This window comes from Phalacrocorax carbo, chromosome Z (assembly GCF_963921805.1).
Source record: "Phalacrocorax carbo chromosome Z, bPhaCar2.1, whole genome shotgun sequence".
NCBI lineage: Eukaryota > Metazoa > Chordata > Aves > Suliformes > Phalacrocoracidae > Phalacrocorax > Phalacrocorax carbo.
This window is the reverse complement of record NC_087548.1, coordinates 49,671,952-49,694,273: the sequence shown is the minus strand read 5'-3', so window position 1 is coordinate 49,694,273 and position 22,322 is coordinate 49,671,952. Positions and strand designations below refer to the sequence as shown.

The 22,322-nt window shown below is 36.9% G+C and overlaps 1 protein-coding gene across 1 annotated transcript in view; it reads left to right on the top strand.

Moving 5' to 3' along the window:
* The window catches only part of SPTLC1 (serine palmitoyltransferase long chain base subunit 1), a 43,460-nt gene that overhangs the window by 15,066 nt on the left and 6,072 nt on the right, over positions 1-22,322 (top strand). The window contains exons 3-12 of the mRNA XM_064439634.1: positions 207-301; positions 6,215-6,308; positions 6,774-6,846; positions 11,416-11,548; positions 13,278-13,407; positions 15,242-15,331; positions 16,063-16,170; positions 17,572-17,667; positions 18,905-19,001; positions 20,311-20,365. Coding sequence (XP_064295704.1) covers positions 207-301; positions 6,215-6,308; positions 6,774-6,846; positions 11,416-11,548; positions 13,278-13,407; positions 15,242-15,331; positions 16,063-16,170; positions 17,572-17,667; positions 18,905-19,001; positions 20,311-20,365 — 971 coding nt within the window. The remainder of the gene's footprint in view (positions 1-206; positions 302-6,214; positions 6,309-6,773; positions 6,847-11,415; positions 11,549-13,277; positions 13,408-15,241; positions 15,332-16,062; positions 16,171-17,571; positions 17,668-18,904; positions 19,002-20,310; positions 20,366-22,322) is intronic.

Sequence of the window (22,322 nt, the reverse complement as noted above, 5' to 3'; positions counted from 1 at the left end):
TCTTTCTTTATATCTCCTTCCCTTTGAAGAGTTTAGAGCCCCTCAGTTGAATGCACTAAAATAATATAAATTATTAGTGTCTCAGAAAGGTGACGCATATTAGCATACATAATTTCTCATACCACTATTACCAGCTGTTTATTAGCACATAAAGTCTTTTCTAATGGAAATCCTTTTTTAAGCAGTATTTCTTTTCTGCTGTTCAGGAAAAAGAAGAGTTGATTGAAGAATGGCAGCCAGAGCCTCTTGCACCTCCCGTACCAAAAGATCACCCAGCTCTCAACTACAACATTGTTACAGGGTAAACGAAATAAAAATAAATTCTGTATTTTATTTCAACATAAATACTCGATGTCCATATTTTTAAGTGTATTTTTTACTAAGCATTTTCATATCCTTAAAATCTTTCATAAACAAATTGCATTTTTAGATAGCAGGACTGAATTTGCCACTGAAGAGATGGCCTTGGTTTTGCAATGTTATCAAGGCTATCTTATTATTAAAATCTTTCTTTAAATGTTGGGTTTCGGTTTGTTTTTTATATTTTTTTTAATATTTGGTGGGGGGGCTTTATCTTTCCCTTCATTGTGGGGTCTGTATTGTTTGGTAGTAATTTGTTTAATTTTTTTCTGAATTATGTAGAATTACACCTCCAAAAGTGGTTACCACCTCTGTGTAGGGTTTGGGGTGAAACTGTGTCATCACAAATCACTTCAGAAGAAACTGATTTGTGGCTAGCCACTTGGCACTTCCTGCAAAGTTGTTCCTCTTTGGGCAATCAGAAGTGGAGATGCTTGACAGTGAAGTTGTTTTGTGAGGACATTATGGCTCAGCATTACTTTCTCGTGTGTTGTGGGTCTCTTAAAATGTGTGTTGACTTAGGCAAGAGTTACAGTATTTCAGAAATGGCTTTGAAATGTCTTTCACAAGCTTCAGATTTGATTGTCTGTAACTTTAACAATATAAGCATTTTTAAAATTGTTCTAGTGACACTAATAAATTAATTTAGTGACAGAGCACAATTATTTGCTGTCATAGGGAGCTCCACTTTGATGGTTCTGCCACCATGGAAAAGTCTGCCTTAGAAAAGGAATGCCTATTTTAATCAACTGTGATGTGAATGATCCTTCTGTTATTGTTCAGAATTTTGAAAGAAGCAGTGTTGCAGAATTAAAGGAAGTGTTGGATGTTTTTAAAAAAATCTGAGCAAATGTATCTTTTAGAGTGATTTGAAAAATGTATAAATTATTTAGAACTTTCCAGCGCTTACAGTTAAGGAATGTATTTTGACAGAATTTTAATGCGTTGTGGCTGTTACTTAATACTGGCTATGGGGAAAACTTGACATTTGTCTTCTAAGATTCAAACTGCCAACTAACTACCTTCTGTAAGTTGCTCAACAGCTATGAGACTGTATCTGGGGCTACAAACTTAACCCACGTTTCAGAATTAATATGAAAAGCGAGTGTCTGTGTCCTCATTCCAGCACAAGAGCATTTCTGTTGTCTGTTCAGTTTGTATTTTATGGGGACCCTATTGATGCTAGTAAGGTAGTTTTCTTTCAATGATTTTCATGTATTAACATCTACCATGAATGTTCATTTACATAAATCTTAATTATCTTAGTATGTGATAGGGTTTAATATTGCATATTTGCACTAATGTGTGGATAGGGTTTATATAGGCTCATAACTACTTAGGAAGTATTAAATATTTCAGTAAAGATTTTGACCCACCGTAGGGAGGAGGCAGACTTCCTCCTCCCTCAATGTGCAAGGCAGTTTGTGCCTTATGTTAGTATGCTTCTTTCTGCCGAACACTTGCATAATCCCACTATCCTTGCCAATTGATAAGCAAAGCCAATAATATAGAGACTTGTCCAGACAAAAAAAGTAACCCATCTTGGATCAGTGGCGAAGAAGATACCCATGATGGCTCAGTCACAGTCCAGAAATTAGTTACTCCTTGTGGTAGCCTTTCTGTGAACTAATAACCAAGATAGCTTAGTTGTACGAGATCTCATTGAGAAAATATAACCTATTTCTTAAAACAGTGTGTCTGCAAAATTATCATGCTGATTTTCATTTTGCTTTAAAATAAAAAGGCGCTAATGATGTGGCTTTTAACTTTATCATGTTCTGCGACTGATTTTTCAATACATGCAACACCTAAGAGTTAGGTGAGAGGTCTAAGTACAGATGGAATGCTTTTGGTCCTTAAAGACACCGTTTCTGAAGGACTTGCTTGCAAGTTCTTTCAATATAGCTTGAAATTATATTTTTATTTATGGTTTCAGCTGTGTCACTCAGTATCTCATAACTGTTGTCCCTAACCATGATAGCTAATGAACTGTCCTATACTAGGTGAAGGTGGATACGTGAAACTATAAAGAAATTAAGTGTTTGACTGTGTTCCTTTTGCAAATACTTGTTATTTTTGACATTGCAAGGAAGATTCTGTGATATGATATAGCCTGGGAGGAATACAGAGAAATTATTGGAGCAGCCAGGGATCAGGTTAGGAAAGCTAAAGCCCTGGTAGAATTAAATCTGGCCAGGAATATCAAGGGCAACAAGAAAAGCTTCTATAGGTACATCGAGGGTAAAAGGAAGACTAGGGAAAATGTGGGCCCTCTCTGGAAGGAAATGGGAGACCTGGTTACCCAAGATGTGGAGAAGACTGAGGTACTCAATGACTTTTTTGCCTCAGTCTTCACCGGCAAGTGCTCAAGCCACAACCGCCCGTTGCAGAAGGCAAAGGCAGGGACTGGGAGAATGAAGAACCGCCCACTGTAGGAGAAGGTCAGGTTTAAGACCATCTAGGGAACCTGAAGGTACACAAGTCCATGGGACCTGATGAGATGCATGTGTGTATCCTGAGGGAGCTGGCAGATGAAGTTGCTAAGCCACCATCCATCATATTTGAAAAGTCTGGTGAAGTTCCCACTGACTGAAAAAAGGGAAACATAACGCCCATTTTTAAAAAGGGATAAAGGATGACCTGGGGATCTACAGGCCAGTTAGTCTCACCTCTGTGCCCATCAAGATCGTGGAGCATATCCTCCTGGAAACTATGCTAAGGCACATGGAGAATAAGGAAGTGATTGGTGGCAGCCAACATAGCTTCACTAAGGGTAAATCATGCCTGACAAATTTGGTGGCCTTCTACAGTGGGGTTACAGTGTTGGTGGATAAGGCAAGGTGTTGTCTGCCTTGAGTTGTGCAAAACATTTGACACTGCCCTGCACAACATCCTTGTCTTTGAATTGGAGACACATGAATTTGACAGGTGGACCACTCAGTGGATAAGGAATTGCCTGGATGGTCACATTCAAAGAGTTGTGGTCAACAGCTCAATACCCAGATGGAGGCCAGTGATAAGTGGCAGTCCTCCGGGATTGGTATTGGGACTGGCTCTGTTTAACATCTTTGTCAGCAACATGGACAGTGGGATTGGGTGTGCTCTCAGCAAGTTTGCCAGCGACACCAAGTTGTGTGGTGTCGTTGATATGCTGGAGGGAAGGGATGCCATCCAGAGGTACCTCGACAGGCTTGAGAGGTGGGCCCATGCAAACCTCATGAAGTTCAACAAGGCTAAGTGTAAGCTCCTATGCCTGGGTTGAGGCAATCCCAAGCACAATACAGGCTTGGTGAAGAATAGATTGAGAGCAGCTCAGAGGAGAAGGACTTGGGAGTGTTGATTGGTGAGAAGCTCAACATGACCCCACAATGTGCACTTGCAGCTCAGAAATCAGAAAACCTGCCGTGTCCTGGGCTGCCTATAAAGAAGCATGACCAAAAGTCAAGGGAGTTCATTCTCCCCTTCTACTCTGCTGTCATGAGACCCCGCCTGGATTACTGTGTTGACCTCTGGAGCCCCCAACATAAGAAGGACACGGACCTGTTGGAGCAAGCTGGAAGATGATCAGAGGGCTGGAGCACCTCTCCTATGAAGACAGGCTGAGAGAGTTAGGGTTGTTCAGGCTGGAGAAGAGAAGACTCCGTGGAGACCTTATAGCAACCTTCCAGCATCTGAAGGGGGCATGCGAGAAAGCTGGAGGAGGACTTTTTACGACGCCTTGTAGCAATATGACAAAGGGTGATGGTTTTCACAGAATCACACAGTGATTCTTTAAACTTAAAGAGCATAGATTTAGATTAGATATAAGGAAGAAATTCACTACAAGGGTGCTAAGGCACTGGAACAGGTTGTCCAGAGAAGCTGTGTATGCCTGGAAGTGTTCAAGGCCAGGTTGCATGTGGTTTTGACCAACTTGGTCTAGTGAAAGGTGTGCCTGGCCATGGCAGGGGGGTTGGAACTAGATGATATTTAAGGTCCCTTCCATCGCAGACTATTCTATGATTCTATAACACTGTTAACATCCATGTTTTAGATGTAATTATTCACTGGAATAAGCTTTTCCATGAGTGTTTTCTGCCTAACCAGGAATGTTCCTTTAGAAGGGTAAAATTCTGCTCGCAAAACGTGGCCATGTTTTCATGAGGCTGCAGCTTTGTTAGGGGCAAATTGTTGGTGAACATCAATGTATTTTCTAGGTTTGAGAGGTGGAGCTGTGGGAGCAAGTTGTAAATAGTACACTGGGGATATACTGAATATCGTGTTAGTGCCAAAATGCATAGGTATAGGTCTGTTCTTGTGAATATCTGCCGGCCTAAGTAGTTGTTTTACGTGATAGGATTTCCAGCATTTGGTACAGCACATTGATGAGCAAGACAAAGACAAAGCAACAGACCCAGCTATATTTCTAATGTCAGTCAGTTTCCCAAGACGATTTGCTGTGTGTTTGTATAATGATACTACTGTGCAGAAGATGCACTGTAGTAATGCAGAACTGCTCCTTTGTGGGGTCAGTTTCAGCTTGTGTCAGTTTAATGTCATGGAAGGACAGTGATGGAGATGCACAGCAAATGCACTGTGTATGTAGACAGATTTCCAAAGCTGTTTTTTAAGCTTTGCAATTGCTTGGTTGAAGTAACATGTGCTTAATTTTTAAAGTGAACAGATATAAAAGAAAATCATGGAGGGTTCTTTTTAAAGTGAAGTTCAGGCAGCTCAGTGTTTTTCTTAACTTGTAGTGAATAGGTTGGACTTGAAGTTTATTTGCTTTACACACCAAATGTACCCGTTCAGATATTGTCAGAAGCCAGATCTGGAGCAGCTGTGCCCAGGCATTTGTCACTTGAGCAACCCTGTTTAATTTTGATTGTGAAAATTGCTCAGTGCTAGGTTCCACGTGGGAAGAGCTTGTTGAAACTATTGTGTTTGAAGAATAGTATAGGATCTCAACTGTAATATTTGACAACACATACAGAAATGGACAGACATAAGATTTTGTATTTGGCTCAGCTTTGAGGCTTGTCAACACTCTAGGTGATTAATTGAAACTTTTGATTTTGTAATACTGAAGGGTACAATTGCCAAAACAGGATTGCCTTTAGAGTACAGCACATAGATATGATGCTTGCATTTAAAGGCATAATAGCTATTTTTATCCTCAATTTTTTAATAAATGGTTTTCTAAATCATATTTTTTTAGGGCAGAAAAATTCTCTGCCCTTCATATATATTGTGCTCTTGTTCATTTGTTAATATTGGGTGTTTTCACTCATTCTGTGTTTCCTGGTTACATGAGATAGTCCAACTGTTACAGACTAAACAGAATCAGAAGCTTGATGTGACAGTTAATACAATACTTCTGTCTGCTTACAGCTAGTACCTATATTTCAGGAGTTGTACTCAGTACAAGATGGGTATTGTGGGTTTGCTTTATGACAAAAACATTGGTTTAAAATTCATTTTTATTACGCAAGTAAGTAGGAATAAAATTTCATCTTTATTTGTAGTAGTCCTTTCAGATAGCTGTCACTGCTTTTAGAGGGGAATCTTTATCTCTTCAGGAGTCATCTTTGTATGAATTAAGTTTTCAACAGGAATCATTAAATATCTCAGGAACGTATTCACAGTTTCTTTATTAAAGTACAGGAACACAGTTTTTGCTGACTATGGTAGTGTATTTTTGACTTGATACTGAATTTAAATATTGTCTGGCAGCTGCAAAGGAAGAAGTGGAAAGAGGGAATCTTGAAAAAGCTGTGTGCCTTTTACTGTTGAAAAACAAAACACCTGTACTGTTTGACAGTTTATGAAAATGCAACTGTTCATTTATAACAATATATCTATAACTTTCTTTCAGTCCTCCCACCCATATAATCACTGTTAATGGCAAGGAATGTGTAAACTTCGCATCATTTAACTTTCTTGGACTTTTGGATAATGAAAAGGTTAAGGTGAGTGCTTCTAGCTACTGTGTTTGTGTGATTATTCCTCCTTCACTTTGTATGTTCTCTTGAAGTTAAGAGCAACTTCAGAAGGCACGAACTTTGTCAAGGAAGTATACTTCTAAAGCAGCAAGAAAGATTATAAACCTTGCAATTTTGTGCTGTTTGTCTTTTTACTAAAGTTTAATCTGGTGCACACAGTGTACTAGCTGATTATCAAGTTAGATTAATATCTAATGTCCTTAATCATTAGAATTCAATTAACAATGCTTAAACACTTGTGTAAAATAGTTTTGAGGTGAAATTAATTCATAGAATTCAGCACATTATTATACTTTTTGTAAAGCAGGTCATGTTACATGATGCAAGAACTGGGCTCTGTACAATGTTATAGAATTGTCAATGTGAAGCATATAGCAGAGTTAGAGATTTAGTGTAGGAATAAATAGTTCATGTAATTCTTTTCTGTTAAAGAGTGCGGCCCAGGCATCTCTGAAGAAATATGGTGTTGGCACTTGTGGACCTAGAGGATTCTATGGTACTTTTGGTGAGTAACTTTCTTTGATCTGCCTTTAAAGGTGTTCAGACTGGTTTGGTAAGTCAGCCAAAATAAGCAGCACGTTTTTTCTACTGCTGTGAAGAACAGTTGCCCTCTAACACGCTTTTTACTGTAGTTGTTAAGGATTTATAACATTTATTGTTTATAGCTCTGTTTCTTATTCATTTTATGTGTTTTCTTACTCTTTCTAAAGCTGGTCTTGGAGGAGAGTTACAAAGTTAAATATAATCTGGTTTAGTTCTGGTCACCATAGTAGAAAGAGAAAATAAACATATTAGAATTTAATCATGCAGGGTGAATTTGAGTGTAAATTAATAAGTTTCTAAGTAGACCACAAGAGGGCAGTCTGATTTCTATGATAAAGATTATCAGTTAAGTTTATTGAATGATATAATGAAGTTTTCCTTTACTGATAACTTAAGTGTTGTAATTGAGAGATTTTATGATGTAAGCAGGTGCTACTAAGGTTTTTTTCATTCTTTCTAGAAATAGTAAGTTGTTAAATATCAGCTTCTGGAGATAGTTCTTTACAGGCATCAGTATTTTGAAATACTATATGGAAACCAAGGAGTAATACATTAATAGCTGTGCAGCTGCAGGCTAAAACCATTTACTCATCATCTTGTGAACTTTCCAGTCTCTTCCCAGAGGTGGTGGAATTCACAGTGTCTTTGTACTGAAACGATTTCACGGAGTTAGCTTCCTATAGCCTTGACTTGAATTCAGGACTAACTTGAACTTTTCTCAGTTAATCAAGCTAGTGATCAACCAGGTGCTGTACCTATTTTGATCTGTTAGAAGTCTATATCAGAACGAAGTTGTCTTTGATGTCAATGTTGTAGATTGTTCATTTGCCTAGAAACAAAACTGATTCCTAAAGAAGGTAATGGTAGCTCCTTGATTAGTAGAGAGATTTTAGGAAGCTAGATTCCCTCACTGAGGGAATAGTTTAGAGGTGATCTCTTGGAATTCATACAGGTTTTGGTGTTTTGGGTTTTTTTGTTTGTTTTGGTTTGGTGTTTGGTTTTGGTTGTTGGGTTTCTTTCAAAATCACTGGAAACCTCAAAGAAACTAAAGCCTCCTGCCTTTTGAGTTCAGGCTGATTTTAAGCTTTGTGAAATCTTTCACTTTGCTTACTTCTAGGAATTATTCTAAGCAGAGTGGTTAAAAGTTGATTTTCTCTGATAAGTGAGGTTCTTTGGGTTGATTCCTGCCCTCTTTGGAGGTCTAATCCTAAAATCCAAACTGTATAGCTTTTGCACCTAGCTTGGTTGCTGTTCATTGGCTTCTGAATTTTTTAGGGTAAATGCTATTTCACAAAGCAGGGAATATAATCTATGGTATTGCTGCATGACATCACTAGTGAAGAAATAATGTTATACTCACATATCAGAAGTATCATCTTTTACAGGTAAAGTAACAGAGAATTGGTTTAAAATTTGAGACAAATACCTGCCGTTCCTGTTGGATACCAAACTGTCTTCCCATTTTCCCTTGACTTTAAACATTGAGTAGTGCAGGATTGTGAATCTCTGATAAGAAACACTTCTTAGGTCAGTAATGTTTTATGCCTCAAACTTATAACACAATTTTTCCTGTGCTGTGACTTCATTAAATGAGTCATGTTGTCTCCGGAACTACGTAGTTTCCTCTTACTTAGCTATATAGGATTTACTTGATGATTGTCAGTTGTTGTCACTCTGAATTATCCCCTCTTAGGGGCTGATATTTCATATCAATATTAGAGATCTCTTTATTTGGAAATGCAGATACGATGTTATAATTAATTTTGAATGAAGACTTTTCTTCATATGTCTGCCTGTTTGAAAAGATTTTGTTGATTTAGTGAGTTCCTGTTAAGACATTTTTGCTTTGTGCCATATCCCTGAAAACTGCATCTATGCCTTGTACTTGAGATACTAGTATATGCACACATAACTGAATCTTTATGGTTATTTGCTCCACAATGACAGCTGAGGGGTGTATCACTTTTTTGGTGGTGGGGTTTTTCTTAAGGCTATTGTTAATTGCCTAGCAGCCACAATTCCAGTACTACTGGGGAGATCAGGACTGGCTACCTGATAAAATACATAAAAGATGATGTGGGATTTGGTCTTAGTTCTGCTTTTGACTTGCATGCAAGCACATACTAGGCACTAAGCTGGCACTTCATAGCAGTTGTTGACAATAATAGCTTCATTAGGGTTTCATAATTATAATTAGAAAGCTGTTCCGATCATATCTTCCTCTCTGCAAATGTACTCTAGGTAGTGTTAGAAGCTTTCACTTAAGCTAGGCTAATCCAAGTGATGTAACCAGAGACTGAAGCAAATCATTGCAATGAAGAATACGAGAGTCAGATAGAATTCTGATTTTATCATGATGGAATGGTAGTGAAGCCTTAATTAGTACTGTCTTAAGCTTTTCAACCTCAAGATTATACAAAGCATTCATTCCCTTATGTAATGTTGATTCAAATTTGGGTATGCTCTATGTCATTCTGAACTTAAATGTTCTTGCCTTTGGCAAAATTTACTAGACTTGTAAAATTTATTTCCTTAACAAAAATCTGATTATATCCATTAGCTCGTTATTGGTGACAGTGTATCTTTCGCCCACTGTTTTTAACTAGCCTTTGCTCAGTGTAGTGGTGAGTTACTGAGTAAAGCTCAGTGAGAAGCATGCAAGTTTTAATTTTTAACTGTGATGGTCTCATCATCTTTTCCAGTTTTTTAGTTGAAGGATATAGGTGGTCTTTGAGCTGGGCACTCAAAGTAGTATTCCAGTCCTTGTTTGCCCTTGTTATTCTCCACTGGTTGGGCTTCAGGTAGGAACGTTTTTGGCTAAACGTTGTTTATATTGCATGTTTTAAGTGCCATGTGGCCAGCCTCTTTTTCTGGTGCTTGCTGCCAGAAAAAGATCTTTCTTGGGTTTTTTGTTCAACAATTGAATCTAAGTTCATCCATCCTGTTTTTAAGCTTGTCTGGAGGTTGGTTTATTGGTCCTGAAGTCCATGTAACTATAAAGGAAAAGATGCAGAGATTCTGAAAAAGGACTACTTAAAATCTCTATCAGAAAGTAAATTAGATAACTTCAATCAGTTTCGTTCCTTCCAAAGACTTTGGTCTTTGTTCTAGGTTTCTCTGAATATTTGGTACATCTACTACAGCTGGATCAAAGTGATAGGCAGAAAAGAAAGCTTTCAAATAATAAGTGATGAAATGTTTTGTTTCCATTTAAAACTAGTGGAAAACCAAATAAAAGAATTCCTTTCCATTCCTTTTTTTGATGCTCAGGTAAATGTTAGGAGAGGATTGTTGAAGATTTATAGTTTGCGGTCTATGGATAAAATTGCTCTTGGTTGTGATTGGGAAGCTGTTGTTTGAAGAATTACCTTTTGCTTTTATTGTATAAATATATGAATTTTATGTTATGCTAGATAATTGTTTAGTATGGCAAATTTAAGATTTTTACAAAGCCCTTTTTTCTATGTTCTTGATGTTGGTACCTGGCTAGAAATAGCAACATTGTCATAACCATGGCAATAACCATGCCTCATAGGCTATTGAAGAATCTGTGTTTTTAACTGATATTGCCTCATTTGATTTTAGTTTCAATGAACTTTCAATAATTTTAGAAAGGTAACATTTGGCCAGTGGTGATCTTTCAAGTCACACACTAAGGACTTCTCTTTGCCCTTTAATCTTGTTTATTTCCAGTTGATGAAAGGCATAATTCTCTGACTAACATTTGCGAGCAGAAGCAGGTAGTGGCAAGAGAGTTACATCATTAAAATAACAGTTTGTTTGATACAGGTTATTTTGCTTAGGCAGAACACTTAACTCTGTGTCACCTTTCTGCAGCAGCAATCCACTCACCATGTCGTATTACCCTCCTTAGTCTTATGATTTAGTGGTGTTTTGTTTCTAACATGGGGCGCTTTGACCGAATTGGTTTGGGAAATGCTTGTGTGTGTAATTGTGTCAATTAATCTTGAGGGTGAGTAATCTCTAGCATGGAGATGGTGACCTTTTCTGTTAGCTGAAATGCATTCAGGAGATGGTATGTGATTGCAGCCTGACAAGAGCATTTTTCTGTTATAAGGATAGCTGTGCTATATGCAGTGGAAGCATCAGCTTGGAAGAACTGACAGTCTGCCAACAGGACCTCATTAATTGCTATAAATTACATAGCTATTTGTTGTCTGACTGTAGTAACTGTGCTCCCTAGTTATAGTCCAGGAATGCTGCATCATTTCCTTGTGGTTTAATCACAAGTAGATTTTTAATTACCATTGCATAAGAACATAAGAGAACCACATTACATAAATATTTTCAGATCTATCGAAACTTCTGATTAATATTGGGTTACATGTCAGTTTAAGTAAGGCTGGATTGGTTGCAGCTGGTTTTTGGGAAGTTATTTGTTGTAACACTTTTCCTAAAAATAAACATTCTGTTTGCTTCAATTAGATGATTGCTATAAAAGTGATGATAGCCTTTCTGATATCAAAAGAAGTAAACTGTCTAAGATCTTTTCAATTTTTCTCTCATATAGATGTGCACTTAGAATTAGAAGAACGACTGGCAAAATTCATGAGGACAGAGGAAGCTATTATATACTCATATGGATTTGCAACAATTGCCAGTGCTATTCCTGCATACTCAAAAAGAGGGGACATTGTGTTTGTGTAAGTGTTGTTTTCTACTTGGGAAATTCCAGATTAAGAAGTTTTCCTTTCAGTTTTTCTTTTTCATTATTGTTAATCACGTTAAGTTAACCATTTAGAAAATAATGCTGATTTTGATCAAGTATTTGTTGTACAAAGCTCAAATATCTTTTCTTTGCCAAATACTCCAAATCAAACCAGTTACCGCTTTTATTATGGAAAAGCAGACTTGGGCACTCAGCTGAAAAAAAAAACCACATCAAACTTGTGCATGCAAGAACTAACAGAAGTCTAATACCTAGTTTTCTTCTTAAGAAACTATACATTCATATTTGCCTTTCTGCTGTTTACTGCTGGCTTTTCATCCTTCTTGCAGGGCAGTAGTTCCCCTCATGCATATTTGCAATGGATTACTTGGATAAATATTGATACATATTAAAATAACATGAGAACAGCTCTGTGGGGTCAAACTAAGGATTCAGCAAGACCAGTACATGATAGTAGCCAATCAAAATTTGTTTAGGGAAGAGTGAAAAACCAGGAGAAGCAATGCAACAATATTCAAAACTTTCTGAGCCCAAGAGGAGGGTTTGGATTTAGTAGGAGTTGTTGGATTTTTCTTAAGCCTTTCTATTCTTTTAGTACCTTTGTAAATCTTTAATATCAAAATGCTTCTATGACATCTAATTTCACAGTTTAACTTGAACATTTTATGAAAAAATATCAAGAAATACCTGTTTTGAATATAACACCTACTAATTTCAGTGGATGCATTTGATTTTTAGACAGTGAACTGATGCATCTTCTCCATGGGGGGACTGAGTGAGTGGCTATGTGGGGCATAGTTGCCTGCTGGGGTTAAACCACAACATGCTGATACTTTTCTATATGTCTGCCAAAATCTTTCTTCGGTGCTCTCCTTTTTAAGTGTAAGGCTTGCAGCCTAATTGGCTTCTTTTACAGAAGTTCTGTCATAACTTTGATCATGTTTTTTGGTCATCTTTGCACATTTTATGGATCAGCTTTCTTGAGACAAACGACCAGGATTGTGCATGCTATTCAAGATGCCAGCGTATCCTGGATTTGGCTATTTTGTACTGTTTCAGTGTTGCACTGATGAAAGGTCTTACCAAATTTAAAAGCAACTTGGTTGAAATTACTGTATTTAGTATGTGCAGAAGGTTTGATTTAGTTGCAACTTTTAAAAGATTACTTGACTTAAGCAGCTGTGAAATTGCATACCTGTGTCATGCTCAGAGATTTGCTTTTCCAACACAAAAATGGTGGATGGTTCTTTCAACACTGAGAGAGTGATTCCCAAAGGATATTAAAAAGCAGATTTTTAATGCTTGGAGGACCATCTAAATGTTACAGGCACATCTTTGCGCCTTTTTTTTCTAAGACCCAGAGCTAATGGAGAGAGGTTTCTGTGATGATTACCATGTTATTGTACCTGGTCCATGGAATGCTGTGCTCAAATAAACTGCTGTCACATACAAACAAAAGGACCAGTGTACACTTGAAGAAACCTGTTGGCTTGATTCTAGTGGCTATAACGCATAGAAAAGTTGAGAAGCTTTGGAAATGAGTTTTCAAAATGTAAATAAAGTTTATGATGCTTTAACAAATCTGGTTTTAACTACACCTAAGTACAGATATCTGCTGAAAATCATGACATTCCTAATAGCCAGCTTTCTTTGAATAATTGTTAAACCAAGTGCAAACTTAGAAGGGCTTGCTGTATTTACAGAGATGAAGCTGCTTGCTTTGCTATTCAGAAGGGATTACAAGCATCTCGTAGTAACATCAAGCTATTTAAGCATAATGATATGGCTGACCTCGAACAACTGTTGAAAGAACAAGAGACTGAAGATCAAAAGGTATCATTCCTTTGAAGAAATATTTGTACTCTTTTATGCTACCTCCCCCACATTTTTTTTTACTAGGTTGTGTAATTGAATGGGTGCAATGCTTATAGGTTTATTTGGTTTTCATAAATCTCTACTGAGCAGTTAATGTTGCTTATGTAATTAAGATCAATTGTTTTTAAATACATTTATTTATTTGTTAATTTTTTTATTTGCATTTGTCTGTGTAACCACTGGAAGCGAGCTCACAGGCATTGCTAGTGGGGAAATACCTTTATGGGCAGATGACTGAAGTGTGAGATTATTTTTTTATAAATACTAGTACAGAGCTTTTTTTTTTGGTCTTTTAGGAATATGTGTAATTGCATTTACCTAATAATCATGCAAGTTAATTATCAGTTCAAATGCCACACCATAAAATCAACACAAAAGTGGCTAGTCTTAACCCTTTAATTTATAGAATCAACGTTTTGGTTTTTTTTTTTTCTTAGACCTAACTTGCATTCAACTCTTAAGGTGTTCTTTCTCATGAAAAATTTGTGTCAGTTTGATTTTGACAGTACTACAAAAGGGTATCTAAAAGCAGCTATTAAAGTCAGGATTAGCAAGGAGAGATAACTTGATTAAATTAACTTTAAAAGAATTAGCTGAAGAGCTATCACCGTTATGTGCCTCGTTCACAGAATGCTTGAAAGTTAGACAATTGGAATAAAGCTGATTTTATGCTAACACACAGAAAAAGTAAAGTAGATAAACCGCACAATTATAAGCCAGTCAGTTTAACATCAGTCTAAATCAGTAATGTATCTGATTAATAGCAAATTTATAGACAATGTACTAGTTAACATACCTTAATGGAAGATATATTTTGTCAGATAATCTTTATGTGAGTTTTTAGATGTGGTTGACAGACTAGTGATGCAATTTGTGTAACACATTTAGTTTGTTAGAGCAGAGTGCTTTGATTTAGCTACATGGTTAGTTTCTTAATGTAATTAGCTGAATGTGAACACAAAGTTCATGGCCAAGAGCTTAATATAGACCATGTGTGTATAACTAAGGCATACTGACTAGGAATGGGTAGGTCTTACCACTAGAGTTGGTCCAGCTTGTGGAGTGGACTGTGCCTAGTTTTGGTGCCTCCCATTCAGAATTCTCTGAATCTTTTTACAAGAACTGAAAAAGGTAAGATGGATGACTTAATATCCTTGATCAGAAGATATCAATAAGATTTAAAGTAAATACCAGGGGAATGGCATTTTAAAACAACAAAACTCAAATCATGCCATTGAAGTTTAAGCAGGATGCAGCACAGGATATTCTTATGGCCTGTATTGTCCAGAGATAAGATGAGGTTGTAACTTGAATGTTATGAATACTTTTTTGTTGTGTTTTATGAAGACACTCCTTGTGAGAGGTTTGTGTTGCATTGAGAATTCTGGTGCACCAACCACTTGTTGAAAAGACTTCTAAATGCTCAGACTAATGATGAATATGATAGAGACCAAGCTATGTAGTATTTGTTCTGTTGTTGTATTGTTTGTATTTTATTCATAAAGTTCAAATGGATTGGTTATGATTTGTTGCAAAACAAGGCATTTTAAATCTTGTGTAAGAGTTAAAAGCTTTAAAATTATTACAAAATAAAGAAAAACTAGTCCAATGAGGCATTTCAACTTTTGTTACAAATTATAAATACTAAGTTTAAATTAAAGTAAAAGCTTACTTGAAAAAGAGACGTTATCTTCCTTCCCTTCCCACTGCTGTCCTTCCCTATGAAAAAATCTTCAGAGCTTCACTTGTTAGTAACAATTGATATGAACTGAAACCATATCTTTCTCTGAAGAATCCCCGCAAGGCCCGTGTAACTCGGAGGTTTATTGTAGTAGAAGGATTGTATATGAACACAGGAGACATTTGTCCTCTTCCAGAATTGGTAAGTGGCTTTAGTTTGCCTTTTAAATTCTGCATATGAAAACATGTGGCTAATGAAATAGTAGTATCATATAGTTAAGCTTACAAGGAGAAGCTCTACATGTGTGTTTTTTGTTTACCTTCTTGCTTTCTCAAACGTTCATGAAATAGTGATCCCAAATCTTACACTGTTTTGAAACTTCAGGATTAGGATTCTGAAGATCTATGTAATGAGACTTGCAAATGAATATCTGGTTATGGTCTTAGTTTTAACTTGTAAGACATAACTGTATTTTCAGCTATTCTGTATGATAGTAAATCATTAAACTAAGTTATATCTAAAAAAAAAAAGGAGTTTCAAATAAACCCTCGCACACCTGTCATATATAGTGACTCCAAGGAAAACATTTGCTATTCAGCATAAATTGGCTTTTTGTGTAGAATCAACTAGAATGTAGTGGATAATGGAAGAAATATTGTGAAAATGCATAATTTTGAAAGCACTTGATAGGCTATTTATAGTTTTTTTTTATTTCTTTTGGTACATGAACAGCTATGAAATTTAGTCTTACATGGTGGAAGAATTTTGAAGGCTTCTAAAATGTGTCGATGACAGAACACAACTCTACAGCTGACACTTTTGCAGTGTTCAGGATACTGTACTTGTCTGTCTTTACCTTATCATACCTACCCATTTTGTTACTAAATTCTCATGGGCTTGACTAGTATTTTACATCATTTGCTCTGTTTTAGATAAAACTGAAGTATAAATACAAAGTTAGAATATTTTTGGAGGAGAGCCTTTCCTTTGGAGTCCTTGGAGAACATGGAAGAGGAATTACTGAACACTTTGGAATAAATGTAAGTGCCTTTTTTGTGATTTTTGTTGTGAACAAGAGACTTGTACAGAAGCAAATTGTGCAATCGTTTTCATATACCTGTGTCATTGACAACGTTTAGTAGTGAACGATATAAATTTAAACATTTATTTATCAGTCTTAAAGTGTTCAGGTCTTGACACTTTCACCTGCTTACTTGAAATAATTTTACTTATCTTTAGTAAGGAAGATAAAATAATTTTTACAGTGCATAATTTTAACCTTTTTTGGACACTCAGTGAGCTAATTGCAGTGTTTTCCAGCTGCATACGCTTAGAAATGTCATGCTTACATATAAATATTTGGGGTCCAGGGATAAGTCAGAAAAATCTTTTCAGTGTATAGCCCACCTACTTTTTCTCTGTTGCCTACTTTGCTGCAGTTTTATAGGATAAAGCTTTTGATGGTCCTTCAAAGATGTTGTCTTACTATGTCACTGGCAGGTTAAGCCAAACTATTCTTCCAAAAGTCTACCTTTTGTGGTGCTTATTCAGCTGAGGAGTACCTTGGAAGTCCAAAACAGTATCTTTGCTGTTGTTTTCTACCACAGCCATCTGATCTGGGGAGAGAAGTGCTCTTTTGGTTGACAGTGTCTTAGTGTGAAGCATCTACCACTACATTCTGACAGTGTCTGAGTTCAGCTTGGAAGTGAAATATCAAATTCTGAGAATTCATTCTGTCTTCCCCTATCTTCTATTGTTTTAACTTTAAATGTCTTAATACCAAATGTGGAAAACAGAAAATGTATGTTAAACAGCTTTAGAAAAGGAAACAGTGCTACTGTGATACTTGCCAACCATCTGATTAATTGGCTTCTATGTTAAATTAATTTACAAACATAATCTTTCAGTTTTGTCTGCTCAGAATGGGAATTTTTAGCAGTGGTCATCAGTGTGCCTGGCAAAGCCAGTGTGCCTGGCAAAGTCTGGCAAAAATATGTTTGCAACTAACAAGTGCAATAAGATAATTGTGCCTCTAAGGTTCAGACTCTGGTGTAACTAGGCTTCTGCTCAATATTAACCACATTCTAACTGCTACTGACTGCAGTGGGACTACAGACATTCTTAAAGGACACTATCACACTGAGTGCTTTGGGGGATTGTCACCAGTATCTACAGAATTTGTTTCTTCTGTTTGTCATCTTCAAATTGCAGTGCCTGGAAAAGAATGATTCTATGTAAATTATCTACAGATCCATAAATCCCTATTCCTGAAGCCCTATTGCATTGCTTAAAATTGTTATTTCAGTTGTATCTTCATTTTAATATGTGATAATTTGGTGGATCATCTGTAGTTTTCATTATAATATGAAAGAAGGTACATCTTTAATAGATTTATAAGTAGTCCTGATGTAATAAAAAGCATCTCATTATTTAATTGGCAGATTGATGATATAGACCTTATTAGTGCAAACATGGAAAATTCCCTGGCTTCTATTGGAGGATTTTGCTGTGGAAGATCTTTTATTATTGACCATCAGGTAAGCCAGGTCTCATTTTTATATGGTGTGGAATGATTAGTTACTTAGAAATGGGAGTTAGTTACTAATATCAATTTGCAAGGTGTGTTATAATATAAATTAGAATCATAGAATCAGAATGTTCTGAGTTGGAAGGGACCCACAAGGATGACCAAGCCCAACTCCTGTCCCTGCATAGGGCAACTCCAAAGCTCACAAGATGTGTCTGAGGGCATTGTCCAAGTGCTTCTTGAATATCATCAGGCTTGGTGCCGCAACTTCCTCCCTGGGGAACCTGTTTCAGTGCTCCACCACCCTCTGGGTGAAGAACCTTTTCCTAATATCCAACCTAAACCTCCCCTGGCACATCTACCTGCCATTCCCTTGGGTCCTATCACTGGTCACTGGAGAGAAGAGATCAGTGCCTGCCCCTCCTCCTCCCCTTGTGAGGAAGCTGCAGACCACGATGAGGTCTCCCTCAGCCTCCTCTTCTCAGGCTGAACAAACCAGGGTACTTTAGCCATTCCTCATACGGTTTCTCTTCTAAACCCTTCACCAGCTTCATGGCCTTCCTCTGGACACACTCTAGTAGCTTTGTATCCTTAATATAATGTGGCGCCCAAAACTGCGCAGCACTCGAGGTGAGGCCGCACCAGCGCAGAGCAGAGCAGGACAATCACCTCCCTTGACCGGCTGCAATGCAGTGCCTGATGCGCCCCAGGACTCGGTTGGCCCTCTTGGCTGCCAGGGCACACTGTTGGCTCGTGTTTGACTTGCTGTCAACCAGAACCTGCAGATTCCTCTCCACAGAGCTGCTCTCCAGCCTCTTGTTCCCCAGCCTGTATGTACATCCAGGGTTGCTCTGCCCCAGGTGCAAAATCTGACACCTGCCCTTGTTAAACTTCATACGATTGGTGATTGCCCAGCTCTCCAGTCTGTCCAGATCCCTCTGCCATCAGGAGTGTTAACAGCTCCTCCCAGTTTTGTGTCATTGGCAAACTTAATTAATATTCCTTCCAGTCCTGCATCCAGGGCTAAACTACTACACAACATTCTATTAATACAGACAATGTCTGGTTCTATGAAATATTGTAGATTAATTGGAGACCTACTTCTAAATCTTTCCATGAACCCATAAGTGTGGAGGAGAGGTTGTTTAAATGTATGTGAATGAACTTCTAAAATGTTGTCTAAACTGCTATAAACAAAAAAAGTGTTCTTTTTTTGTTCTTTTTTTTTTTTTCTTTTTCCCCCATAGCGATTGTCTGGTCAAGGTTACTGCTTTTCTGCATCCCTGCCTCCTTTGTTAGCTGCTGCTGCTATTGAGGCTCTGAATATTATGGAAGATAATCCAGGTACTTAATTCAGGAAATATTTTATTCTTCAGTTTTTCTTCGCCAAAAACTAATAAGTCATACTTTTCCCTACTTTGATTCCTCCCCCTTTTACTCGTTTAAGTCCTCTTTTTCAGCTAATCAATTTTACATGCATTATTTTTTCTTCATATGATTTTCCAACCTACTTTTCTTCTTCAGAGTTTCCTGCACTTTCCTTCTTCCAGCTGAAAATGAGCAAGTTAGTTGAGGCTAGGAGGGATGGAGATGGTTATCACCAAGCAAATAAGAATTATTATTTTGCTTTTTAGACTAGTGATATGCCTCTTCCTTGAAAACAAATTCCTTCAAGACAAACACAGGAGGGGAAGGTTAAAGAGAAACAAATAGAAATATATTTCCTCAGGACTCAACAACCCTTTCCTTTCCACTTGCACTACATAACTTTCTTCTTTTCCAGTCAAGCGTCCATGCAAGAATCTCAGGAATGATCATGGTGCAAACACCTGCAATTTTGGCAGGACCAAGTACAGCACATTTGGATAAATTTGGCAGGCAGGAGTTTCTGCTCTAGGAGTCAGAGAATTGCCCTTGTTGCTAGAACTAAGAAACATTTTTTTGCAGGCTGTTGAGGGGGTGAGAGGCATATGAGGAGGACAAAACTGGCCGAATCTGTGTGTATTTGTTTTTTACCTTCAATAGCATCAACTGATTGGAGGACATCTGCAGAGACATGCAGGATTTAATTTGTCACAAAGAAATAAAAACTACTAGATGGTCCATGTCTAGCCCTCAGAAGGTAAACAAAGGCAAGAAAAAATTATTAGTGAGTTATGGAACTGATAGCTGTAGTGGAGGGTCAACCTTCACCGAGGAAAAGAACTGGGGTTTGCAGATCCAGGAGTCAAAAGTTTCCTGGTTAAGAATTTGCAGTGAGTTGGTGAAAGGATCAAGGAGCAGAGTATGAATGGCTGTAGATATTTTATAGATATAAAAAAGTTGGACCTGCCATTTCAATCCCATTGCCAAGTGTTTGTTTCGTCCTTTCCATATGATCATGAACCAATGCAGCTGGAGTAATGAGATAAAGGGAAGTAATTCATTTTTCAGGTCTTAAAAGCCTGTCATTTCCTGGCAGAAATGGGAATCAGGAACATTATGAAGAGTTGCAAAGAGACTTAGTACTTCAATAGATATGTATATCTTAGTTTTCCTTCCAGATGCCTTTTTTGAAATCTTAGACTTACAGAAATGTAAAGTAGAAACTGGATATCTAAGCCTTGTCTTTTTTTTTTTTTTCTTTTTTCTTCTTTTTAATCTGTGTGTGTAGACATTTTTCAGACTCTCCGGGCTAAATGTGAACACATTCACAAAGCTTTGCAAGGGTAAGTGTGTTTTGGGGGTTTTTTTGGCTGTTGTTGACTTGACCATGCCTTTATAATGCCAACTTTAAAGAACTCTCCTTGCCCAAATCTATTTCTGTTTTTACAGATGCTTAGACTGGGATCTGTATGCTAAATTATGTATGTATTAAAGGAAGAAAGTCAGGCTTTTCCAACTGTCTGTGTTCGTTTACGGAAAAGAGTCCAAGATTTTTAAATCCCTTTACAGTTATTGAAATGAGATTATACCTTAATGCCAGTCAGGAGGTTTGCAAGCCCTTACACATTTAAGACTTTAGGAGAGTGTGGTAGCTTTCAGTGATGCAAAGTGTGATCAGCATTTTGAAAATATTGTCTAAGTAAAAGCGTTTGGGGTGTAGCCCAAGCAGATGCTTTTTCAGACTACTCAGTGCACCTTTCAGTCACCTTTAATACAATATTGTTGTTCTTACATATGAGACTTGTATGTTAAACAGTAATGGAAGTATTCAGTATTCTGGAGGTACATAGAAAATTGCTAGAATTTATTTGAAAAATAAAGATTCTGTTTAAATTTGCCTAACACTATCCTGTTTTAAAAGATGTATATACTGAGTAATTGCTTTTTTCCCTGAACGGTTTTGACACTAAAAAATACAGAAATTACTGACTATTCAACAACTGTTTAATGTGCAGAATAGATATGTTAGCTGGTATTTTAGAATTCATTGGCTTCAACAGTTTTCTGTTACATATTATAGAAATAAGTAACATTTAAACACACACAAAATCTATAATGTATGATAGATTATACTAGCTGATTTTTTTTTTTAGTATTAGTCACTTAGTTATTCAGTGTGAGTTGATTCGTATTTCAAAGAAGCAGTTTCCTGCTTAGCTGATGTTTTATGTTAGAACTTTAGCTACATTCAAAACTTCTTTGGAATAATCCTACCATCAAATAATCCTTGTCTCCTCTGACTGTGTTCTGTTCCAGCATGGGTTTAAAATGCATAGGCTTTTAGGTCAAAGATACCCAGATCCTTCTACACCTGAAATGAAAATTTTAGAGTAACTTCAAAACTCTTAGCGTCTCTTCTTTCTAGTAATAGATTGTTATGATTGAGCTAAAAGGAGAATAACTGTAATACTCTTCTCTACCTGTCATTTTTGGGTGATAATTATAAATATGTTTAAAATACAGGGAAAAAGTAATAGGAAAAGTTACCAACCTTTTACTTGTTAATATTCAGTGCAAAAGGGGAGCAACAAGCCATGGCTGGTACTTTTCTATCTGTGACTAATTCTACATTTTCACTTAAATTCAGTGATTAGAATAGTCACAAATCAACAAGTAGGAAAAATGCCTGAGTGTCTGTAATAGGACTTTTGTGGTTTTGCCTTACGGAAAACAGTGTGGTAGTATAGAGGTCCAAAAATAAAAAAAAAAAAAGCAAAGGAAATAATTCTTCTAGGTCATACTGGGAAAGAACTTAAAAGATTTAATAACACCAGGGAACAGGGCAGCTGTGCAACAGGAAAACTCTCCTAACAATTGCGTAAAGCAATATTAGAGAGAAAATTTGACCTAATATTTGCAGGGTCCAGTGTGTTTTTCTTTTTTTTAATTAATAACCACACTAGAAAAAGTGTGTGATGGTTCAAAGAGGAGGCAAAGTTTTCAGAAAAAGCTTTTTTAATGCTGTGATGTTAAATGCATTCATCTTCCCTGCCTAACCATGGCTGCTGTTTGACTCCAATTCTTTATGGTGCCCTCACTATGAAAGAGTAAAACTAAAAGAGAGTGTAAAATGGTGGTAGAACTGTACACAAAGAAAGTGGGAAAGAATATGCAGCTCCTTTCTCAGAACAGAATAAATACAGTGAAAGGAACAAATTAAGAGTAAAGGAAATATTCTAGCCAAAGTGTAACTAACGCATGAAATTTAGGACTTGATATGTAAGGACCAATACATGATTA